General features: G+C 35.7%; 1 protein-coding gene across 1 annotated transcript in view; it reads left to right on the top strand.

Annotated features, from left to right (window-relative positions):
* The window catches only part of Acss3 (acyl-CoA synthetase short chain family member 3), a 166,165-nt gene that overhangs the window by 46,130 nt on the left and 94,562 nt on the right, over positions 1-25,473 (top strand). Inside the window, exons 3-5 of the mRNA XM_026391412.2 lie at positions 2,248-2,436; positions 8,587-8,721; positions 12,404-12,544. Of these exons, the coding sequence (XP_026247197.1) occupies positions 2,248-2,436; positions 8,587-8,721; positions 12,404-12,544 (465 nt within the window). The remainder of the gene's footprint in view (positions 1-2,247; positions 2,437-8,586; positions 8,722-12,403; positions 12,545-25,473) is intronic.

Raw genomic sequence — 25,473 nt, 5'->3', positions numbered from 1 at the left:
CCCCTCCCCTTTTCTCTCTCTACCCCTTCTACTGTAAATCACTTCTTCCATTTGAATTATCTTGTCTTACCCCTCCTTTCCTCTTATATGTCATTTTGTATAACCCTGAGGATCGCCTTCCATTTCCATGCGATTCCCCTTCTCGTTTCCTTTCCCTCCCACCTCTCAACCCTGTTAATGAAAATCTTCGTCTCAAGCTCTTCGTCCCTACCCTGTCCTTGTTTCCTCCCCTTATATCAGAGGAGTCATTTGGTATTTGTTTTTTAAAGATTTACTAGCTTCACTTAGCATAATCTGCTCTAATGCCATCCATTTCCCTCCAAATTCTATGATTTTGTCATTTTTTAATGCAGAGTAATACTCCATTGTGTATAAATGCCACATTTTTTTTAATCCATTCATCTATTGAAGGGCATCTAGGCTGATTCCACAATCTTGCTATAGTGAATTGTGCTGCTATGAACATCGATGTAGCAGTGTCCCTGTAGCATGCTCTTATTAGGTCTTTAGGGAATAGACCGAGAAGGGGAATAGCTGGGTCAAATGGTGGTTCCATTCCCAGCTTTCCAAGAAATCTCCATACTGCTTTCCAAATTGGCTGCACCAATTTGCAGTCCCACCAGCAATGAACAAGAGTGCCCTTTTCCCCACATCCTCTCCAGCACTTATTGTTGTTTGACTTCCTAATGGCTGCCAATCTTACTGGAGTGAGATGGTATCTTTCTTTATGTTGGACAGTCACATTTAAAGGCAACCAGCTTACCTTCCATTGGCCTCCTGGGCTCCTGCAGGCCCCTTGAGCTCTCTGCCTGATCCACAGCTACCTTCTCACTTGTTCGTGCTCTTGCCTCTGATCTCTGTGCTGCTCCTTGAATCTCTCATGATTCCCTTTCCCTTTTATACATTTGTGCTGTCATTCCCCCTGCCTAAAATAATATCGATCCCCTGAGATGCGCTGATTCTCAACCCTCCATGTCTGTGCTGAAGTCTCCCTGGATTGTCCCATTGACAATGACATCTGCCCCTTACCCAGCACCTCCCAACCCTGTTTACTCTTCTCTGCTCTCCTCCCCCCATAGCTTTTAACATATATATATATATATATATATATATATATATATATATATATATATAATGTGTTTATCATGATGTTTGGGGTTTTTGGTATTTCATTTGCTAAAATACAAGCACCCGAAAGATAGAGATCTTTGTCTTGTTTTATTTAATGATATGTCAGCAGTGCTGCGGAAGACAAGGGAGGAGATAAAGAGAGAACTTATTATATTCCAGGAACCATTTTTTTTTATAGTGGAATATTTTTAAGTGAAAGAATATCGAACACTTAGGGTTGCCATACTTTGTACAGCCTGCTCTAATTGCTTGTGGAAAGACTTCTTGCAACAAATTATCTCTTGTGTGGGCTTAGGATCTATTTTGCATTTATTATCAGAAATTGCAGAAATACATATTAAGAGGAAAGAGAGTTTGTATGTTTGTTAACAAAAAAAAATGTTGAAAGTAAAAAGAATTTCAAGTGTTGGGTCCAAAAGAAAATTGTGTTATATAAATAATTCATATAAAAACTATAAAGAAAAAGTAATTGGCTTGAGATAATAGAGAGAGTGTGGAACATGATATCAGTAATCCTGGATACATGACTTACTACTTTTCTGATCATAAGTTAACAATTCATTAGCTCTCAGACTTACTTACCTTATTTGTAAATGGGAATAACAATATAGTAGAGTCTATCTTATTTGCCTTATAAGTGTATGGAAGTGAATTCTTTCTTAATATCTATTTGTTTCTTTCAATAGTTAACCCAACTTTCATCTAAATTTATCATTATTTTATTTTTCTTTTTTACTTGACAGATTATCTTTTAGAATATAAGCTCCACAGGGGCAGTTTGGTGTCTTTCTTTTTCAGATTCATGCTCCCAACTTTAAACCTTATGTCTGACACATAACAGTTGCTCGGTAAAGATGTCTTAGGATTAAGCAAATGTAAGCAATAATGTTCATATGATGTAATAATAGTAGATTGGTTAATAATCAATTATGATGCAGATGTCTGTTATTATTGTCACCATCTAAACCATTTGATCATCCATGATCAAATATGTGTTTTCTCACCTTTTTAAATCCATTACCAGGGGGATGATCAACTTCAAGTATTTCTGCCTTAACTTACATATTTACTGAAATAATACAGAAAAACTTTGCTGATCTATTGATTTTGTAACAGGTCTCTAAGCTGGCTGGTGTTTTGGTTAAGTATGGAATCCAAAAAGGTGACACTGTTGTCATCTACATGCCCATGATCCCACAAGCAATGTATACCATGCTGGCATGCGCAAGGATAGGAGCCATCCACAGTCTCATATTTGGGGGATTTGCATCCAAAGAATTAAGCAGTCGCATTGATCATGCAAAGGTAAGTGCTTTCTTTGGGGAAATTGGGTTGTAGCTACCTATATTATAGCCATATTTACCTGTGGATGAGTTATCCAAGAATGTTCTTACTTCTTTTGATCTTCTTTTCAAATGGGGTACTTAAAATTTGTTTTTCTTTTTCTTTTTTTTTGTTTATAGCAGCTTTATTCATCATCACCAAAACAAACAAAAATCAATCAAACAAAAAAGCACCCTGAAAGCAACCAAAATATCCTTCAACAGATGATAGATAAACAAAGTGTCATGCATCCATCTAATGAAATGCTATTCAATGGTAAAACAAATTCACTATCAAGCCATTAAGTCATGAATTAAATTTTTTTTGGGGAGGCAGTACCAGGGATTGAACTCAGGGGTACTAGACCGCTGAGCCACATCCCCAGCCCAATTTTATATTTTATTTAGAAACAGAGTCTCACTGAGATGCTTAGCACATCGAAGTTGCTGAGGTTGGCTTTAAACTCATAATCCTCCTACTTCAGCCTCCTGAGTCACTGGGATTACAGGTGTGCACCACCTCATGAATTAAGTTTTTGTTCTTATATATTTTTTAAAATGTATTGTTGTTTTATTTTTTAAAATTTATTTATTCTAATTTGTTATACGTGAAAGCATAATGCATTCTAATTCATAGTACACATATGGAGCACGATTTTTCATTTCTCTGGTTGAACACAAAATAGAGTCACACCATTCGTTTCTTCATACATATACTTAGGGTAATGATGTCCATCTCATTCCACCATCTTTCCTACCTCCATACCCCTTTCCTTCCCCTCTCTCACCTTTGCCCTATCTAAAGTTCCTCTATTCCTCCCATGCTCTCTCTAATCCCCATTATGGATTAGCATCCACTTATCAGTGAAAATATTTTGCATTTTTTTCTGAGGGTTAGCTTACTTCACTTAGCATGATATTCTCCAACTCCATCCATTTACCTGCAAATGCCCTGATTTTATTCTCTTTTAATGCTGAGCAATATTCCATTGTGTATATAGACCACAGTTTCTTTATCATTCATCTACTGAAGGGCATCTATGTTGATTCCACAATTTAGCTATTGTGAATTGTGCTGCTATAAACATTGATGTAGCTGCATCACTGTAGTATGCTGCTTTTAAGCCCTTTGGGTATAAACCAAAGAGTGCTATAGCTGGGTCAAATGGTGTTTCCTTTCCAAGTTTTCCAAGGAATCTCCATACTACTTTCCAGAGTGGTTGCACCAATTTGCAGTCCCACCAGCAATGTATGAGTGTACCTTTTTCCCCACATCTTCTCCAACACTTCATATTGCCTGTATTCTTGATAACTGGCATTCTGACTGGAGTGAGATGGAATCTTAGAGTAGTTTTGATTCGCATTTCTCTAATTGCTGGAATGTTGAACATTCTTTCATATATTTGTTGATTGATTGTATATCATCTTCTGAGAAGTGTCTGTTCAGTTCCTTGGCCCATTTATTGATCGGGTTTTTTTTTTTTTTGGTGTTAAGATTTTTAAGTTTTTATATATTCTAGAGATTAGTGCTCTATCTGATGTATTTGCTCCCATTCTGTAGACTCTCTCTTCACCTCACTGGTTATTTCTTTTGCTGAGAAGAAGCCTTTTCAATTTGAATCCATCCATTTATTGATTCTTGATTTTATTTCTTACACTATAGGAGTCTCATTAAGGAGTTGGGGCCTAATCCAATATGATGAAGATTTGGGCCTACTTTTTCTTCTATTAGGCACAGGGTCTCTGGTTTAATTCCTGAGTCCTAGATCCACTTTGAGTTGAGTTTTGTGCATGGTGAGAGATAGGGGCTTAATTTTATTTTGCTGCATATGGATTTCCAGTTTTCCCAGCACTATTTGTTGAAGAGGCTATCTTTTCTCCAATATATGTTTTTGGTGCCTTTGTCTAGTATGTGATAACTGTATTTATGTCTCTGTGTCCTCTCTTCTATTGTGTACCATTGGTCTACAAATCTATTTTGGTGCCAATACCATGCAGTTTTTGTTACTATTGCCCTATAGTACAGTTTAAGTTCTGGTATAGCGATGCAACCTGCAATTCAGTTGGTAGAGTGCTTGCCTCATAAGCACAAGGCCTTGGATTCAAATCACAATTCAATCCCCACACCACACATACAAAAAATGTTTTTATTTGATATTTATCTGTTACTTTTACATTCTTTTTTGAGTCAGTTCTGGGTGCTAAGTGCTTTGAGAAATGTAAAATATAAAATAAGGTATATGCCTTTCAAGTTATCTTGTCATATACTGTGGTATATAAGACATATAAGAAAAATAATTATTAATTTATTTGTTCAACATTCATTTATTAGGCTCCCTCCATGTGCTTGGTACTGACCTTGGAAAAGTATAAAAAATAATAGTTATCAAATATGTGGGCACATAATTATTTTCAAAAATCTATATACTTCTAGGAATGGGGTGATAACCCAATGATTAAGGACAGAGAGGGCTAGGGTCACGTTTGAATGGGATACTAAGAGAAACAATTTCATAATTTGTAAAATATTCTTAAGATATTGTATTTAAAACAGCACAGTGTCTAAGATGTAACATTCACTTAAATATTATTATTATTCTATGAGTTTAGAATGGTCAGTGAACATTTCCCTGTAAAATGACCAGAGAGTATTTCAGGCATTGCATAGTACCTGTTCTCTGTTGCAGGCACCCAGCTCTACTTCTGTAGCACAAAAGCAGCCTCAGGCAGTAAATCCACAATGGGCATGTCTGTGTTCTGATAAAGCTTGACAGAAATAGTTTGCAGACTCCCTAATTTTGAGGAAGGGACATTTCTTTTGGTTTTGTTAGCTGAAGAGGGCTCTGTGAAAAAAAAAAAAAGTGAGATCTGAGTTAGGTCTTGGCTGAGATTCAGGTGGAAGAGAATGACGTTAGTAGGATCCAAAAGCCGGGGAAACAGTACGAATCAAGCATTACTGGCAGGAAAGAGTAAAAGTCATTTGGGAGGAAACAAGTAGATTGGCGTGACAGAGAAAATAGAAAAGTGAGCTTGCCAAGGCTGGTTTTGTCTGACCTGTAAGTAAACCACTGGAAGTTATTGAGCAGGTGAGTGTCATGTTTTAAAAAATGTTAAAGAGGAGACAAGCTTTGCAATATCATAGGAATGAGGAGCGAGGCTGGAGGCCTTATCGAGACACTCTGGTACGTGTTCTACTTTTGAAGAAATAGGAAATTTTTTAAAAATCAGAACATGTCAGTTGTAAGACTGAGGAAGGAAAGTCCTTGTAGGAGTTAAGAGATGGCTGGCTTTTAGAGTTTCAGACACGAAGACAAGGTGTTTTTAGGGAAGTAGCTTGCATTCTAGGTCCTCTGAGTGCTAAGCCTAGAGTGAGGCTTTATATAGCTTAATTTATCTGCTAAAAGGTAAGGTATTAGAACTAGAAAGTTGTTTTGTGGACTAAGTACTTGAGTTCTTTTTATTATTATTATTATTATTGACCCGTGAAGTTATTGCTTATGAAAGAAACCTAGAGGGTTTTATCAATCTGTCACTGACCTGTAAGTTCTTGGGAAGTTGGTAAGGGCTCTTAGGAAGCTATAGGCTCTAGGTTTTTAGCTACAGAAAAGCTAAACACCATTTAGACAAAGGTACTAGACATGTTATTTTCTTCTAAGATACGTCCTATAAGATATGAAGAAATTGAAATATATAAAATATATATAGATATATGTACATATATAAATATGTATGTAAATAAGGACCTACCCAATGCTGCACTGCAGGAGGAGTTTTTATTCATCACACACAGATGTACAATATTGTTAAGGAGTAGAGGCAATACATGCATACTCATGGGTAAGGCTATTAGGTCAAATTTAAGGAGAGATGATGGAGATAGAGATATGCATATGAGATTTCTAGACAAAACAAATATTTGAAATCTGTGATTTTTATGTCCTGATTTTCAAACAAATTGGCTAAAGAATTTTTTTTTAAATTTTAACAGACAAAGATGAAAAGGATATATTCTAAAATGTCAGTCTAGACCCAATAAAACCTCTAATAAAAGTTGTCAATAAAATTCAAAAGGGATTACTTTTCCAGAGTAGTCTAATTTTGACTTTATTAAATTATTCAAGTTCTGATACATTCTATATATGTTCTTAACTTGATATGTAGCATACTTCCATTTTTTCAGAATCCTAGTTTTATGGAATTTTAACTAGAACTATTTTTGTAAGTTTTACAGATATTAAAGTGCAAATTATATTCAAATATCTACCTTCAAAAATACAATAAAAGGAAATAAGACTTCTTTTCTTTCTTCCTTTGCTTTTTTTTAAAAAAAATCATTTTGCTATAGAGGAAAGAGAAAGGTTATTCAATCACAAAGAACTGGCCCCATTTCTGTCTCTACCCCTTGTAACCTGGGGCAAGCTTTGTAACTGCACTGAGCCTCAGTTCCATAAATACTAAATGATATTCAAGAAGCAAAGAATACTATAAATGTATATATTTGCACAATATAAACTTTCCATAGATGAAATATATTATAACCAGAAATCAGAATTCAAGACTAAATGCAATACCATGAAATGATTAGCTGTTTCTTGAATCATTTATTATATATCTCCTTTGTTTTGGATTTTTTGGTTAGGAAGCAATGCATTTAAAAGAATAAAAATGTTTGTTTCTGCAAATTAATGAAAATTTTCATTTAGTCCTGCAATTTTTGTTGAGAGTTTGTGGAATGATAGACCCTATACAGGCACAGAAGATAAATGACATCCAGACTTGGCCTTGGACTACTTACTGAGCAGTATTGGAATTTAAAGAATCATTCACTATATACAGATATTTGAGGCATGCCCAGCTTGTAACAAGGAAGGGAGATTAACCCTAACTTCAGTCCCTACCAGGGACACTTTGGCTACACCTGCATACCTCCTAGATGCCCTTCAATAGAGGAATGGATAAAGAAACTGTGATATATATATATATATATATATATATATATATATATATATATATACACATGCACACACACACAATGGAATATTAGCATTAAAAGAGAATAAAATCATGACATGTTCAGGTCAATGGATAGGAATGGAGAATATCATGGTTAGTGAAATAAGCCAATCCTCCAAAAAACAAAGGCCAAATGTTTTCTCTCATAAATGGATGCTGATCAATAATGGGGGTTGGGGGAGCATAGGAGGAATGAAGGAACTTTGGATAGCACAAAGAGGAAGGGAGGGGGAATAGGAAAGATGGTGGAATGAGATGTATGTTATTACACTAGGTACATGTATGAAGACACAAATGGTGTGATACTTTGTGTACAGCCAGAGAAATGAAACATTGTGCTCTATTTGTGTACTGTGAATTGAAATGCATTATGCTTTCATGTATAACAAATTAGAATAAATAAATAAATGAATTAAAAAAAATAAAAGTGACTAGCAAATTGTCAGTTAAAGAAGAATTTGGAGGGTATCATATTGATAGGGGCATGTCCAAACTTTGTGGAGCTTGATATTTAAATTACTTGGGAATTCTTTTGTGAAAAATAATATAAAATTACAAATGTAATGTTTTGTGAACATGAATTTGTCTTTAGAATGAGAACAAAATGGTAAAAAGATTATGGGAGAATCAGATCCTCCTGTGGTCTCTAGGCATGTAGAAGAGATTCATATAGAAAGCCTTAGAAGTGCTTTCTGATTACAATTGGGTTGGTGCTTTCCAGCTAGGAAATGCTGAAGCCTCCCTCAAAACCAGCTCTTATGATATTGTGTGTGTGTGCAAGGGCCCCTAAGGTTTACATTTCAGTGGATCTTAGCACATCCACCTGGCTTAATGAATTCTTTAGAAGATATTTTGTATAGCTTGTTTTTATGAGCCCAAAGTATCACCAAGTGTGTAATTTTTAAGAGGTAAGTGAGATTTATGTGGAAAGGATTAGGTCTATAACATTTTTAAAAGGGGTGTATTGGTTTTCAGGTCATTTATTCAACAGAGAACAGAATCATTCAAACATTTTCTTAGAAATGTTAAAACTGCCAATCTGCACCTGAAATATTGTGATTACTTTAATTGGGATTGTTAAAGCTTTCTTGATTTTTATTCCAGTTCTTTTTAATTTTAGCCCAAGGTGGTTGTTACAGCATCATTTGGCATTGAACCTGGAAGGAAGGTAGAGTACATACCTCTTCTAGAAGAAGCGCTGAGAATAGGTCAACACACACCAGACAAAGTTCTCATTTATAATCGTCCGAATATGGTAATTTGAATATTTCACTTGATTCTTGTTTTGTTACTGTGTTAAGGATGGTTCTGGTTTTGACCATTTTGAAAGAGACACTTCATCCAAAAACTATATATATATATATATATATATATATATATATATATATATATATATATATATATATATATATATCCTGAATGTGGTTGCTATTTCTAGGGTGAAAAGATATAAAAAAGTACTTACTTTTTTTGTGTGTGAAAAGTAGGTTAAAATAAAAAAGTTGAAACAGATAAATACTTGTAATATTCATGGATTAAGTTCTATGTATAGTGCTAGTGTGGCATCATTTCTTGCTTTAAATTTTATAACGTATATACTAATGAACACTAATTGCCTATCATTTGATTTTTAAGATATTCTTCTAGTAGATAATTTAAAAAATATTTCTAATAACTATCAGTTAGATGATACTGTGATTCCTATTTTAAAGGAGAATCAGTGGACCTAGAGACAAGTACCTTGCTTGATTAGTAAGTGCAAGAGTCATGATTTGGACACTGGCTCCATGACCATGTGCTTCATCCCTCCACTGTGTTGCCTATTGGAGAGGTGTGATTAATTTTTATGCAAAATATTTTTTTAAATTAAGACAAGCATTTAGGCCAGAAATAAAACCATGTTCAGGAAAATAAAGCATGAATGAATATTCTAAAGAGGTAAATTCTATGATCAATGAAGGAAGAAAAAGTACCATAATATAACAATGTATACATTTTATAATTATTTTGACCTGGTAATCACCTTATCTTTACATTCAAATCAAGTCTCCAGCTATTTGTGGTAGGGCCAAATTGGGTTCTTAGCAGATTAAAACATTTTTGCAGAGGAGAAATTACAAGGGTGCAAAGAATCATGTACAATTTTATGGAGCTCTTGAGAGGTTATCTACAGAAATTACTTAAATGACACCATATGAGAACAAAGATTGTTAGAACTATGTCATTTTGATTATCACCTAGCAATTCCCATTAGTACATTAAATTCATGGGTAAAATTTTAGTAGTCTGTGGTTCATGAACTGCTGCACTCACTGATTTTAATGTTCTTACTATCTTGAAGAAAAATTTAAATTTCTTTCAGAGGACCACAAGCATATCTTTAAAAAAAAGGCTTTGTTGCCATTTAAATCAAGAAATTCAAAGTGAGCAATTAAGAAAGCTTGGGTAAAGGGATATTCAAGGAATGACAGAAACACACACAAAAGTGTGTTTATGTGACGTAGGGTACTGTTCCCACACATAGAGTATGAATTCACAGAGAATTTGTGAAGACCTTATGATGGGCAGGACTCAATGCTAGCAACTTTCAAATGCCTTTTCTTATTTAATTCTTATAAATCAACAAACTAGATCTTACTACTGGCCCCATTTTGGGAAACTGAAGCAGTTAAAGTCCAGCTAGTAAGTGGTATAGCAAAATTTGAACTCTGGTTTTAATGACTTTGGACCAACAAGATATATGCTATTTATTTTACTCTATAAATGCATCTTTGTGCATATCAATGTTCTCTACTCAAGATTTTTTTTCTTAAATACAAATCTCTTTTTTTTCCCTCTTAAATAGAGATGTGCTGTCTGTTTACTCCTCCCTGATAACTACCTTTCTTCTCTCTCTCTCTCTCTCTCTCTCTCTCTCTCTCTCTCTCTCTCTCTCTCCCTTTATCTCTAGACTCTTTCCTCCACTGTGACATGGATAAGGGCTTTGAAGATCTCTTGTCCTGCATAGGAGACCTACGGTTCAGGCAGTAATTAAACCCAGTGGATTAGCTTTGCTTTGAGTTTAGAGAGGCACAGATTATGAGCCTGGGCGGTGTAGCTCATTAACCAGGATTACATTTTTTGCCAGGGAGGTAAAAAACTTGGCACTACTCCTGAGCCTCAGGCAAGCATGACAGAATCAAAGGAATATCACATCAGACACCCCTGATGCTCCTCCAGTACTACCTTTTAGGAATTATAACAACTAGGAAAGTCATGTCTGTAAAAGTAAATGCGTATATGCAAAAGCTAAATATTGATTTTTCTCTCTCTTCATTTTGTCATGTCTCTTTTACTCGCACCTTTTTTTTTTTAGTCTTTAGAACAGCCATCCATTTGAGCCCTCATTTCAATAGTGGCCTATTAAAATTATGTATCTATAATTATTTCTGTGATCACTCAATTCACATTTTTCATTTTTTCAGTGTGATTATTTTTATAGATGTGTAATTGTGATGTCAAAGGTTTGATAATTTGAAATTAGTTGTTTTTATGTGATGCATGAAAAGAAATGAAAACATGATTTGCTCATGGTTAGCTATTTTTGTTTGTCTAAATGGCACCAGCTAGTGCCAATTAGAGTGGGCTCAGAGAAGCCAAGTGGGACTGAAATATCACCTTCATGAAGGATCAATTCAGATTATTTCTACATGGGTTTATTCATATTTATATTTATTTATATTTATATTTGTAATATTATATAGACACATTAATTTGTAAATGTGCCTACTTTAACATATAACCACATTTTATAGCCCTGATTAACGTATGAAGAAGCCTGAAAAATAGAAGTGTCTTGTCTTTCTATTCCAAGTCTCTCAGAGTCTTTTCGCTTAGCTCAGTAATCACCGTGATGAAGTGAATGATTATATACATCTCTAGTTGGTGAATCCCTCTAGATTTACCAAGGAATGTATAGCTTGTTTGTGCCTGTGCTATCATGCTTATCAATTACAAACTTCACCTGATATGTGATCGTGAACTCAAGTTAGTGTTTTAGAAAATAACAAGTTACCTAATGGGTCTTAAGTCTATTTAGATAGCTCTTCATTACAGTAACTCTTCCATAAACTATTTCCTTGCTCTTTATTTATCTGGCCATTTCATGGCTGCTATTTTTAAAGACAATCTCTTTATTTAAAGATGTATTTATTTAACCCTTGAATCTATTATCACAAAGTTTACAACAAAGAGTTTCCTAGAACAAAAGAATGAAGGAAAGAAGGAAAGAAGGAAGGAAGGAAAGAAAGAGATTGATTTCTACATCAATTAATGACCTAGGATAAGGAAAACTTGGGTAGTCTTTTAGATATGTCACATATACTCATTAATTTTAATAATTAATTTTTGTTCTTGAAAAAAGTAGAATTCTTCACCACTCCAGAAGATCATTTGACATGCTCTCATTTGGAAAGGTGGCCACAATATTCCTCTTAAATTCCCTTGTATAAAGAGAACTTTTAAGGGGTTATTTGACATTTCATTGTGAAGACAGAACTTCCAAAGTAAAAGAAATAGGATTCAAAAAATAAAGAACTTAGTTTATAAGCTGTTAATATAGATACATCTATGGAAACATGAACCTCTGAGTTAATTAAGCTCTGAGTGTTGATGAAAATTAACTGTCTTCGATTCAGTTTCTTAAGGGTATCCCTCGATTTGAATAAAATATATTCATTGTGTCAGTTCATTTGAAGCTAACGTCAAACCACTGGGATTTTTTAATAAACATTTATCTTCACCAAGAACCTTGAGATTTTCTATTCATAAATTCAGTGTGTGGTGCTATATGCCAGTAGTTTCAGTCAGATGCTCACACTCCTATAGATTTAGCTACTTTCTATTCCCTTGATTTAATATTCTTTTCATAATGTCTATTTTTATATTTTGCTGTGTAGGAGACAGTTCCTTTGGTATCAGGGCGTGATCTTGACTGGGAGGAAGAAATGGCGAAAGCCCAATCACATGACTGTGTTCCTGTCCTTTCAGAACATCCACTGTATATACTTTACACATCTGGAACAACTGGGTTACCTAAGGTATTTGCTCTCTTAGGGATAACTATCTATAGCAGCAGTTTTCCTTTGTACTGTGAATATTTGATCACTGACTAAAAAATGTCTTAGACTCTGCTTTGATGTTTAGACATCATACTTAATATCTTAAATAAATTTTGTGCGTAACTCTAAATATACAAAAGCATTCATTGTATTTAATGTCAAATGCTTTATCCCTATTTCTTCCAAATTCTTCTCAAATGTCAGCAATACACAATGGACTTCGTAATTTACTAAAATTAATATGTATTTAATTGACTATCAATGGGTATTTGTAAAATATATTTTATGTATGTTTGTGTGTATTTATTTTTGTGGTGCTGGGGATCAAACCCAGAGGAAATATATGTTTAAATGAAATATGTTTTATTTATTTATATTGAGAAATTTTATATTATGAAATTTATTTTCGATCTAGAATTCAGTTCTTTGTTATAAATATGATTGTTTTTAGAATTGGCCTGGACAGTTTAAATAAGAGGCAGTTTATCTGGAGTATTGAAATATTTGATTTACAATATGGAAGACACTTGATGTTTTAATATCTGTTTACCATGAAACTTGCTTTCACAAAGTAAAGTTAAAAATATCAATATTTATGAATGTGTCAGCTATCAACCAATACCACTCGCCTTGTATCTTCAAGTAATACTGTTTCTTTATACAACTTCATAAAGGCTTCTGCTATTATCTTTCTGATGTATTCTCCTTAGAGGTTTCAATATGCACCAAATCATAGAATTTAGTGGGGAAAGGGACTTTTGCAATCATTCTTATCCCAGAGAATAGAGGTCTCTATTATCATCACATCTCTGTAACTTTAGAGTTTTGAAAACATAATCTCCTAATTATATTGAACTAGCCTAATCTATTAGATTATATTTTAAGAAGAAAATTTAAGATATTCCACACAAACCTTGCTTGTAAAAAGAAAAACATTTGGTAAAGGAATATATTCTCTGTGAGGATAGAGACCATGTTTTATTACATTTTCTTCTACCATCATCTTTCATATGTAGTGAGAGCTTAACAATTTTTTTTTGTCAAATGCATACGTGTGTATGTGTATATTATGCATATGAAGATAATTATCATTATAGGATCAAAGTTGTGTGATATTCTTTACGACTCTATTCATTTGTAAAGTAAATATTTCTCCATATTGCAGGTTTGTTTGCTTGAGCAGACCAAATGATTGAACACAATTTTCCCCCTCTAATTTTTGCATTTTACTATCAGGATGGACTCCATCTGAACATTTGGCTATAAAATAAAAGGGGTACGGCAAAGTTTTAATCTAATATAAAGTAATATAAATGTATCAACATCAACGGAAATTCCTGAACCTGAGAATATAGTATAACTTCTCAGACTTTAAAAAAACAACAACAACAAAGAACAGACAAAGCAACAACAACAATAACAACACTATACCTTCTTAAAAGCTTGAAGGAATCTTGAAAAACAAGAAAAAAAGCCCCCACCCCACACAAAAACCTTTGTGCCACCTCAAGAGTTTAATAAATCACTCTGAGATTCACTGTGACCTGGATTAGAATCTGTATTAGAAGAACTTGTCAGTATTCAAAGCTGACTCGGCCAGGGTAAAAGAAAAAAGATAAAAGTGGTATAGAGAGCATTATGTGTGGAAGAGTGTTGGTTTCCAATAAGGAAGGATCCTGGCCACCCCAGGTTTTCTGAGTCAAGTTCATTTCAGGATTCCTTCAGTGACTAAATGAAGGTCCTTTGATGTGTTTTTATCTCCTTCTATCCTTTTCCTCCTAACAGACCATCCTGAAGACTGTTTATTTTTACAATTTGGAGAAAGATTTAATTGCTTTGAGATTTCTTTATATATATTGAATTTGGCTCAATTCAATGTACATGTATTAAGTGCTCATTCTGTGCTGGAACAGATAGACTATGAGTAAAACACAGTCCCTTGAATCTAGTAGGGTGCAGATATGCATGAACATAGGTAGTGCAAGACAGACTGTGATTCATTTGTTGAAAAGGTAGGAGACTGCACACAGTGGGGGCAATGGGGATTATTGTTTCAGACTGTTTAGGAATTTACTTATGACAGTACACTTTAGGGAAGAATCAGATTTTGTTTGAGATTAAAAATGAGAGAGGGAAGTTCAAGACATTGAAACTGAGAGAAGGGTGGTTTTGAATATTTACTGAGGTAGAAACAGAGTAGAATGGTTTGGGGTGGGGAAACCAGGAGGTTTTGAATGTATTGAGTATGATGTGTTTGGGGGACATTAATATGGAGATGCCCAGTCAGTATTTAGCGTGAGAGTCTGAGGCTGTACATCTGAAGCTTGAGATAAACATTCATGGGACATCAGTGTAATGGGCTGGTATTTAACTTATGGAAGTGAGTGGGTTTTGCAAAGTGTAACATTCAGAATAGCAAAATAAGGTCATTATTTCCCGGTGTTCCTGAGACATGCTTTTCTTTCTTGCAATGAACCTTAGAATTGCAATTGCTTTGATATTATATATTGCCAACAGACCTTTACGTCACTTATTTTAATCCACTTTACACATATTGTTATAAGTCTTAGAATGTATTTCACACTTTGATTACGCTATGACACTAACCTTAAAATTTGCCCCTGGTAGATCCTTAGGATATCTTTAATAATTGCTTACTTGTTTGCTCTTCAGACTCCTCTTTATTCATATTATTCTCATTTCATTTTTGTATGTCTAATCAAGATTATTAGTATCTGAAATATTAATGTTGGGATCTCTAGAGTAGAAGTCCAGGAAAAATGAACACACCTGCAGGAATATGCATTTGGGTATAAATTTCATGACATCATAATTTCTTTTTCATCTTTGATCGTCCTAAGAAATAATAATATTGTGAGCCTGTTACAGTTTGCATCTGGAACGTCCCCCAAAGGCTCATGTGTTTTGGGCTTTGTCCCCAGCTTGTGGTACTATAGAGGTAGTTTCAGAATGATCTCTACACTGGTAGTAATGTTAGCAAGGGCTGGAAACTTTAGGAGATAGGGTCTTGTTGAAAGAGGTGGGTCACTGGGGGTATGACTTTGAAGAGTATATTTTGGCCCCGGACCCCTTCTTTCTTCCATAACTTCCCAGATGATAAGAGATAAGCAGCTCTGTTCTACCATGCCCTTTTCATCATGATACTTTGCCTCACTACAGGATAAATGCAATGCAACTGATTACTGTGAACTGAAGTCTCTGAGCCAGAAAAACCCAAAAGTAACTTCAGGTTACTTTTCTCAGGTGTTTTGTCACAGTGATGGAAAGCTGACTAATTAACCCAAACTCCATAAAAATATTCTGCTTAAAAATCCTTATTTCTCATAGGCATATAAGGCACACATAAGATAGTCTGTTCTTTGGTTGGGATTTGCATATATATTCAGTTCATATTTGCATTTCTGCGTCTGCCAACTCTGGAGTTGTCAGGAGGCTGTATGACAGGTTAATCTGTTAGCTGCAGCAAATATTCCAGCACCCACAGCTGAGCTACTTTGCATGCATTTTGGTTTTGTTGTGGACTTCTATTCTATTTGGTTTTGGAGCCTATATTCAACATCATTCAAAGCACTGAACAATAAAATAAAAAATCCCTCATCTGGATGGCTCTTTTTTTGGAAGTGTGAGATTTAGTGATGGTCATATTTATCTTCTTCCAGCTTGATATCGTGGTGGGACAGTGATAACAACAACAAAAAGTTCAGTGCCAAAGGAAAACATGGGAAAGCAACCAGAAGGATAGGATTCAAAAGGAGGCACTGCAGAAAGGTGATAGATAAGGCTTTTTGTACTTTTGTACATTTACATAACTTATGTAACTTTTATTCCTATTTGTTAGCGGACTTATTCATATTCCCCACCCTGGGGGGAACAAGTGAGAAGGAGTAAAATAAGAGCAGTGGATTTAAAAAAAAAATCTGTGATACAATTCTTACAGTTAAAATGCTGAACTTGCTACATCTTCCCTCCTTATCTCATAGTTCTTCAGATCAATAAAAAATTATACAGCTGCTACAGCATCTTCCAGGGAGATAGTTTCAGAATCATCCAAAAGCCTGCAGCAAGAGATTTTATATTTGATGAAATATCCCAAATGGAAACATTCCATTTCCTCTCTGATAATTCACTGGCTTCTACTAGTTTCAAAGGATATTTTTCCTGAATAAAGAAGAGTATGTTTTAAAGAATTTTATCATTCACACTTGTTTATTCACTCCCATATTCATTCATTCATTCAGTCAATAAATGTACTAAACGACTTTTGTGTGCCAGATAGTACTGAAGATGCGAAGGCATTATCCTCACAGTGCTGAACGGGGTAAGAGGCACAGCACTGCGTTGCTCTGATGAGGTGTGCTGGCCTTGGGAACTGTGGCACAGGGCAGAGAGAAGTGCAGCCCAGTCGGGCAGGGTAACAGCTTCCCAAGAGAGGTAGTATTTTGCAGTGTCTTTGTATACTTGTGTAAAAAAAATGGGAACTAATCAGGTTCAGAGAAGGAGCAGGGAGACTCATTCTACAAAGAGGAGATGCTATGAATAACGCCACTATTAGAATAAGATGATTGATGATGTGTGGATTTTTTTAAAATTTTGTAGTTGTAGATGGACAGAGTGCCTTTATTTTATTTGTTTATTTTTATGTGGTGCTGAGGATCAAACCCAGTGTCCTACGCATGCTAGGCAAGAGCTCTGCCACGGAGCTACAGCCCCAGCCTTGTGGTGCAGAAATTTTTAAGCACATCAGAGCCATTCCTTTTTTTTTTTTCCTTAATTCTCTAACTCCAACCATCATTTGGTAATGGATTTCTTTTTCTAAGTACAATATGTACTACCTGTTTCCTTTTTTTTTTTCAACTTGTCAGGGTGAATAGAAATACATATACATACTCCAACACACACACATGCACGTTCACATATACACATATAAGCATGTATTCATAAGTATAGACATATATACATACACACGAATACATACATCTATATGTTTTTTAAAAATATTTAGTTTTAGTTGTAGTTGGACACAACACCTTTATTTCACTTGTTTATTTTTGTATGTGGTGCTGAGGATCGAACCCAGGGTTTCGCACAAGCAAGGCGAACGCTCTACCACTGAGCCACAACCCCAGCCCACACCTATATTTTTATATGCAAATAAATATCCATTTGTGTATGCTTATATGTATATATTTATAGAAGCCTTTATTATAGAATAATAGAGGGGTTGAACTTGGAAAGTATGAAGTTTGGTCATGTACTACAAAGTTTTATTGCTACAGTATTTTAAGATTTGCCTTCCAGATTTTTTTTTTTTTATTGTTGGTCGTTCAAAACATTACATAGTTCTTAATGCATCATATTTCCCAGTTTGATTCAAGTGGGTTATGAACTCCCAATTTTACCCCGTATACAGATTGCTGTATCACATCAGTTACCCTTCCATTTATTGACATAATGCCTTTCTAGTGTCTGATGTATTCTGCTGTCTGTCCTAATCTCTACTATCCCTCCTCCCCTCCCCACCCCTCCCCTCCCCTTTTCTCTCTCTACCCCTTCTACTGTAAATCATTTCTTCCATTTGTATTGTCTTGTCTTACCCCTCCTTTCCTCTTATATGTCATTTTGTATAACCCTGAGGATCGCCTTCCATTTCCATGCGATTTCCCTTCTCACTTCATTTCCCTCCCACCTCTCAACCCTGTTTAATGTAAATCTTCTTCTCAAGCTCTTCGTCCCTATCCTGTCCTTGTTTCCTCCCCTTATATCAAAGGAGTCATTTGGTATTTGTTTTTTAAAGATTGACTAGCTTCACTTAGCATAATCTGCTCTAATGCCATCCATTTCCCTCCAAATTCTATGATTTTGTCATTTTTTAGTGCAGAGTAATACTCCATTGTGTATAAATGCCACATTTTTTTTATCCATTCATCTATTGAAGGGCATCTAGGCTGATTCCACAATCTTGCTATCGTGAATTGTGCTGCTATGAACATTGATGTAGCAGTGTCCCTGTAGCATGCTCTTATTAGGTCTTTAGGGAATAGACCGAGAAGGGGGATAGCTGGGTCAAATGGTGGTTCCATTCCCAGCTTTCCAAGAAATCTCCATACTGCTTTCCAAATTGGCTGCACCAGTTTGCAGTCCCACCAGCAATGAACAAGAGTGCCCTTTTCCCCGCATCCTCTCCAGCACTTATTGTTGTTTGACTTCCTAATGGCTGCCAATCTTACTGGAGTGAGATGGTATCTTAGGGTAGTTTTGATTTGCATTTCTCGGACTGCTAGCGATGGTGAGCATTTTTTCATGTACTTATTGATTGATTGTATGTCCTCCTCTGAGAAGTGTCTGTTCAGGTCCTTTGCCCATTTATTGATTGGGTTATTTGTTATCTTATTGTCTAATTTTTTGAGTTCTTTATATATTCCGGTTATTAGGGCTCTATCTGAAGTGTGTGGAGTAAAGATTTGTTCCCAGGATGTAGGCTCCCTGTTTATCTCTCTTATTGTTTCTTTTGCTGAGAAAAAAAAACTTTTTAGTTTGAGTAAGTCCCATTTGTTGATTCTAGTTGTTAACTCTTGCGCTATGGGTGTCCTATTGAGGAATTTGGAGCCTGATCCCACAGTATGTAGATCATATCCAACTTTTTCTTCTATCAGATGCCGTGTCTCTGATTTAATATCAAGCTCCTTGATCCATTTTGAGGTAACTTTTGTGCATGGCGAGAGATAGGGATTCAGATTCATTTTGATGCAAATGGATTTCCAGTTTTGCCAGCACCATTTGTTGAAGATGCTATCCTTCCTCCATTGCATGCTTTTAGCCCCTTTATCAAATATAAGATAGTTGTAGTTTTGTGGATTGGTTACTATGTCCTCTATTCTGTACCATTGGTCCACCTGCCTGTTTTGGTACCAGTACCACGCTGTTTTTGTTACTATTGCTCTGTAGTATAGTTTGAAGTCTGGTATCGCTATACTGCCTGATTCACACTTCTTGCTTAGCATTGTTTTTGCTATTCTGGGTCTTTTATTATTCCATATGAATTTCATGATTCTTTTATCTATTTCTACAAGAAATGCTGTTGGGATTTTGATTGGCATTGCATTGAACTTATAGAGAACTTTTGGTAATATCGCCATTTTGATGATGTTAGTTCTGCCTATCCATGAGCAGGGTATATTTTTCCATCTTCTAAGGTCTTCTTCTATATCTTTCTTTAGGGTTCTGTAATTTTCATTATATAAATCTTTCACCTCTTTTGTTAGGTTGATTCCCAAGTATTTTATTTTTTGGGGGGATATTGTGAATGGAGTAGTTGTCCTCATTTCCATTTCAGAGGGTTTGTCGCTGATATACAGGAATGCCTTTGATTTATGCGTGTTGATCTTATATCCTGCCACTTTGCTGAATTCATTTATTAGCTCTAATAGCTTCTTTGTAGACCCTTTTGGGTCTGCTAGGTATAGAATCATATCATCTGCAAATAGTGATAATTTAAGTTCTTCTTTTCCTATTTTTATGCCTTTAATTTCTTTCGTCTGTCTAATTGCTCTGGCCAGTGTTTTGAGGACTATGTTGAACAGAAGTGGTGAGAGAGGGCATCCCTGTCTTGTACCAGATCTTAGAGGGAATGCCTTCAATTTTTCTCCATTCAGAATGATGCTGGCCTGTGGCTTATCATAGATTGCTTTTACAATGTTGAGGTATGATCCAGTTATCCCTAATTTTTCTAGAGTTTTGAACATAAAGGGATGCTGTACTTTGCCAAATGCTTTTTCTGCATCTATTGAGATGATCATATGGTTCTTATTTTTAAGTCTATTGATGTGGTGAATAACATTTATTGATTTCCGTATATTGAACCAGCCTTGCATCCCATGGATGAATCCTACTTGATCATGGTGTATAATTTTTTTGATATGTATTTGAATCCGATTCGCCAGAATTTTATTGAGGATTTTTGTGTCAAGGTTCATTACAGATATTGGTCTGTAGTTTTCTTTCTTTGAAGTGTCTTTGTCTGGTTTCGGGATCAGGGTGATATTGGCCTCGTAGAATGAATTTGGAAGTTCTCCCTCTTTTTCTATTTCCTGAAATAGCTTGAAAAGTATTGGTGTTAGTTCCTCTTTAAAGGTTTTGTAAAACTCTGCTGTATACCTATCTGGTCCTGGGCTTTTCTTAGTTGGTAATCTTTTGATGGTTTCTTCTATTTCCTCTATTGTTATTGGTCTGTTTAGGTTGTCTATATCCTCCTGACTCAATCTGGGCAGATCATAAGACTTAAGGAATTTATCTATGCCTTCACTATCTTCTATTTTATTGGAGTATAAGGATTCAAAATAATTTCTGATTATCTTCTGTATTTCTGAAGTGTCTGTTGTGATATTGCCTTTTTCATCTCGTATGCTAGTAATTTGGGTTCTCTCTCTTCTTCTCTTCGTTAGCATGGCTAAGGGTCTGTCAATTTTATTTATTTTTTCAAAGAACCAACTTTTAGTTTTGTCAATTTTTTCAATTGTTTCTTTTGTTTCAATTTCATTAATTTCAGCTCTGATTTTAATTATTTCTTGCCTTCTACTTCTTTTGCTGTTGTTTTGCTCTTCTTTTTCTAGGAATTTGAGATGAAGTATGAGATCATTTATTTGCTGGTTTTTTCTTTTTTTGAGGAATGAACTCCAAGCAATGAATTTTCCTCTTAGAACTGCTTTCAATGTGTCCCATAGATTCCGATATGTTGTGTCTGTGTTTTCATTTAACTCTAGGAAGTTTTTAATTTCCTCCTTGATGTCTTCTAAAACCCATTGATCATTCAGCAACCTATTGTTCATTCTCCAAGTGATGCTTGATTTTTCCTTCCTTCTTTTATCATTGATTTTCAGTTTCATTCCATTATGATCAGATAAGATGCATGATATTATCTCTACCCCTTTATATTGTTTAAGAGTTGCCCTGTGACATAATATATGGTCTATTTTTGAGAAGGTTCCATGTGCTGCTGAGAAAAAAGTGTAACTACTTGATGTTGGGTGGTATAGTCTATATATGTCAATTAAGTCTAGGTTGTTAATTGTGTTATTGAGTTCTATAGTTTCCTTATTTAACTTTTGTTTGGTAGATCTGTCCAGTGGTGAGAGAGGTGTGTTGAAGTCTCCCATGATTATTGTATGGTGGTCTATTAGACTCTTGAACTTGAGAAGAGTTTGCTTGATGAACACAGCTGCTCCATTATTTGGGGCATATATATTTATGATTGTTATGTCTTGTTGGTGTATGGTTCCCTTGAGCAGTATGAAGTGTCCTTCTTTATCCCTTTTGATTAACTTTGGCTTGAAATCTATTTTATTAGATATGAGTATGGCCACTCCTGCTTGTTTCCGCAGTCCATATGAGTGGTATGATTTTTCCCAATCTTTCACCTTCAGTCTATGAATATCTTTTCCTATCAGATGTGTCTCCTGTAGGCAGCATATTGTTGGTTCTTGTTTTGTGATCCATTCTACTAGCCTGTGTCTCTTAATTGGTGAGTTTAAGCCATTAACATTTAGGGTTATTATCGAGATATGGTTTGTTCTTCTAGCCATATTTGTTTATTGATGTTACTAAACCTGATTTGTTATCCTCTTTGACTACTTTCCCCCCTTTACTGTCCTACCTCCCATTGTTGGTTTTCAATGTTATTTTCCATTTCCTCTTCCTGTAGTGTTTTGCCAAGGATTTTTTGAAGAGATGGTCTTCTAGCTGCGAATTCTTTTAACTTTTGTTTATCGTGGAAGGTTTTAATTTCATCTTCTATCCTGAAGCTTAATTTCGCCGGATACACGATTCTTGGTTGGAACCCATTTTCTTTCAGTGTTTGAAATATGTTATTCCAGGATCTTCTAGCTTTCAGAGTCTGTGTTGAGAGATCAGCTGTTATCCTGATTGGTTTACCCCTAAATGTAATCTGCTTTCTTTCTCTTGCAGCTTTTAAAATTCTCTCCTTATTCTGTATGTTGGACATCTTCATTATAATGTGTCTAGGTGTGGATCTCTTATGATTTTGCACATTCGGCGTCCTGTAGGCTTCTAGGATTTGGGATTCTGTCTCATTCTTCAAGTCTGGGAAGTTTTCTCGTATTATTTCACTGAATAGACTGTTTATTCCTTTGGTATGGAGCTCTGTGCCTTCCTGTATCCCAATGACTCTTAAATTTGGTCTTTTGATGTTGTCCCATAATTCTTGGATATTCTGCTCATGGTTTCTTAGCAGACTTGCTGAGCTGTCTATGTTCTTTTCCAGTTGAAATACTTTGTCTTCATTGTCTGATGTTCTCTCTTCTAAGTGATCTACTCTGCTGGTAGTATTCTCAATTGAGTTTTTAAGTTGGTTTATTGTTTCCTGCATTTCTAGGATTTCTATTTGTTTGTTTTTTATTACCTCTATCTCCCTGTGAAATTGATCTTTTACTTTCTGGATTTGTTTGTCAATGTGATCTTTCATTGTCTGATTTTGCTGTCTCATGTCTTCCTTGAGACTCCAGATCATCTGAAGCATGTATATCCTGACTTCTCTATCTGACATTCCATCTGTTGCACCTATTAACTCTTCTAAAGTTTAGTTGACCTGTATTGCCTTTGGTCCTTTCTTTCCTTTTCTTTTCATACTGCTGGCATTTCTTTCTGCTTGGTGAAACTGTTGTGTTTTTGAAATTTTCCCTCTATTTATTTATATTGCTCTTGTATAGTTGAAAAAACACCCTTGCAGGGCAGGTAGTGGCTGTGATCCTCCTCCAATTGGTGTGATCCGTCTACCACGCTGGCAGGCCCTAGGTCTGCTCTGCTGGTCGGTCAAAGGTCTGCCTACCCAGCAGGCGCGAGGGGCACCTCTCTCACTCCGCAGGTTGCTGGGCCTAACCTCCCAATGGGTCGCAGGTTCGCCTAGCTTGCAGGCACTGGGGGGGGGGGCGGTTCCGCCCCTCAGCAGGCCGCTCGGCCCGATCTGCTGGTGGTCACAGTCCTGCCTACCTTGCAGACACTGGGGGAGGGGACGGGCCTGCCCCTCAGCAGGCCGCCGGCCCTGTCCTACTGGTGGGTCCTGTCCGCGTTCCCTCCAGGCGCCTGTAGCTGTTCTGTGACTCCGCTGGTTGCTGGACCTGACCTGCCCGTGGGTTGCAGGTTCGCCTAGCTTGCAGGCACTGGGGGAGGGGCCGGTTCCGCCCCTCAGCAGGCAGCTCGGCCCGGATCTGCCTGTGGTCACAGTCTGCCTTCCAGATTTTTATAGACCCATTTACACACACACACACACACACACACACACACACACACATACACACACACACATTCTTAGAATGAAACTCTAGAGCTCATAATCTAACCACACATCTCAGTTTTCCTGCCTCTTTCCACTTAATGTCTAGTTTTCCAATTGTGTTTTTCAAGTTGCTCTAACTCAAACTGCACACAACACTTCATATTGACACTTTCTTTGTCTTATTTAATGTTCCCATTTATGACATTTTGTGGTTTTTCTTCAAAAGCAGCTCATTAAGCTGGAATTCTTAAAGGACTCTCTGTGAATACTCTGTGACTAATACACACCCTTTATTTTGACTTGTAGAAATGAAAATCTTTAAATACCATAAACATTCTAAGTGCTCAAAAAAGAAAAAAAATCCCACCTACACATTGTCTTTTTTTCCTCACTTCTGAGATAGAATTCATTTTCATGTCTTTATTTGGAGCTTAGAGTGTGATTCCCACCTGGATGTTGTTTAAATTCTCCAGAAGATTTTAAGGATTATGATTGATCCTATAAAAACCTCCAGAAGAGTATATTGGCAGAATATATGGCTTTTCTGAGAATATGTTAGATCACATAATGCTTTTACTTTCAAGGTAGATAGAGTATAAGCACATATAAAAAAGCAGTGACAGATTGAAAAGACTCAAAATGTAGCAAGCTTGTGAATCAGGGCAAGCACTGGTGTTGAATATATATTCTCACCTCATGCATGGTGTTTCAGATATATTTTTAAAGTGCTGAGTGTTAATTTTGCTTACTTAGAATATAACAATTTGACTTTTTAAATAAGACTTATGTGTTTTCAGAAGCTGAACTGGGTTTCTTTCTCCTTTGTATTGTAATTATCATTACTTGGAACACATGACCACAAACAAGAAACAGAAATGCCTTTCATCTTATTCTATTCACAAACTAACATACATAATGAAGAATCTCCTTTTAAACATAACCTTTCATAGGTTTTACCTTCCAACCTCTCATAAACTATCTGTATGGAGAATATGAAACTGCATAGTTCTTTTTTTCTATATCATATAAATAATCAGAAATTTGAAAACTGTATAATCTTAATATTTTGGGAGGCGTTAGACCAAATTATAGATCTAAAGGTTAGATTAATGAATGGCAAAATGATACCTGACTAAAATATTTATACTCATTTTTTCTTAAAAAAGTGAGTATTAAAGATCAATGAAAACAGAAGTTATGGTTTTTATCTCTCTTTAATCTCCATTTTATTGTTTTAAAGGGGATTTTGATGGTGACTGTGGAAAGCCATCCCTGAAATGCGTGAAAACCTTTTTCAGCATTGCATCCAGGGAAGGGGTAGATCTGGCATTGGAAATTTCCCATGGCAGTCCCCCTGGATAGATTGCCCAATGCACATGAACTTCCCTCAGTTTTGCTAGAAGGTCCAGCGAAGCACCAGTGATGGGCATAACCTTTAGGAACTGAGCAGCCTACCTGCCCCTACCTCTAACCTATTTTAGTGAAGAACTTTCTGTAATTTCTAAATAAAGCAAACGCAGTCTCCTTTCTTTGTTAGAAGCTGGACCTGTCTGGTCAGCTTTGCACATCTCTGTCCCCTCTTTGAAAATACTTGTGTTCT

Source organism: Urocitellus parryii, chromosome 5 (genome assembly GCF_045843805.1).
Source record: "Urocitellus parryii isolate mUroPar1 chromosome 5, mUroPar1.hap1, whole genome shotgun sequence".
NCBI lineage: Eukaryota > Metazoa > Chordata > Mammalia > Rodentia > Sciuridae > Urocitellus > Urocitellus parryii.
The sequence above is the reverse complement of the archived record's forward strand: the minus strand, read 5'-3'. Positions and strand labels throughout refer to the sequence as shown.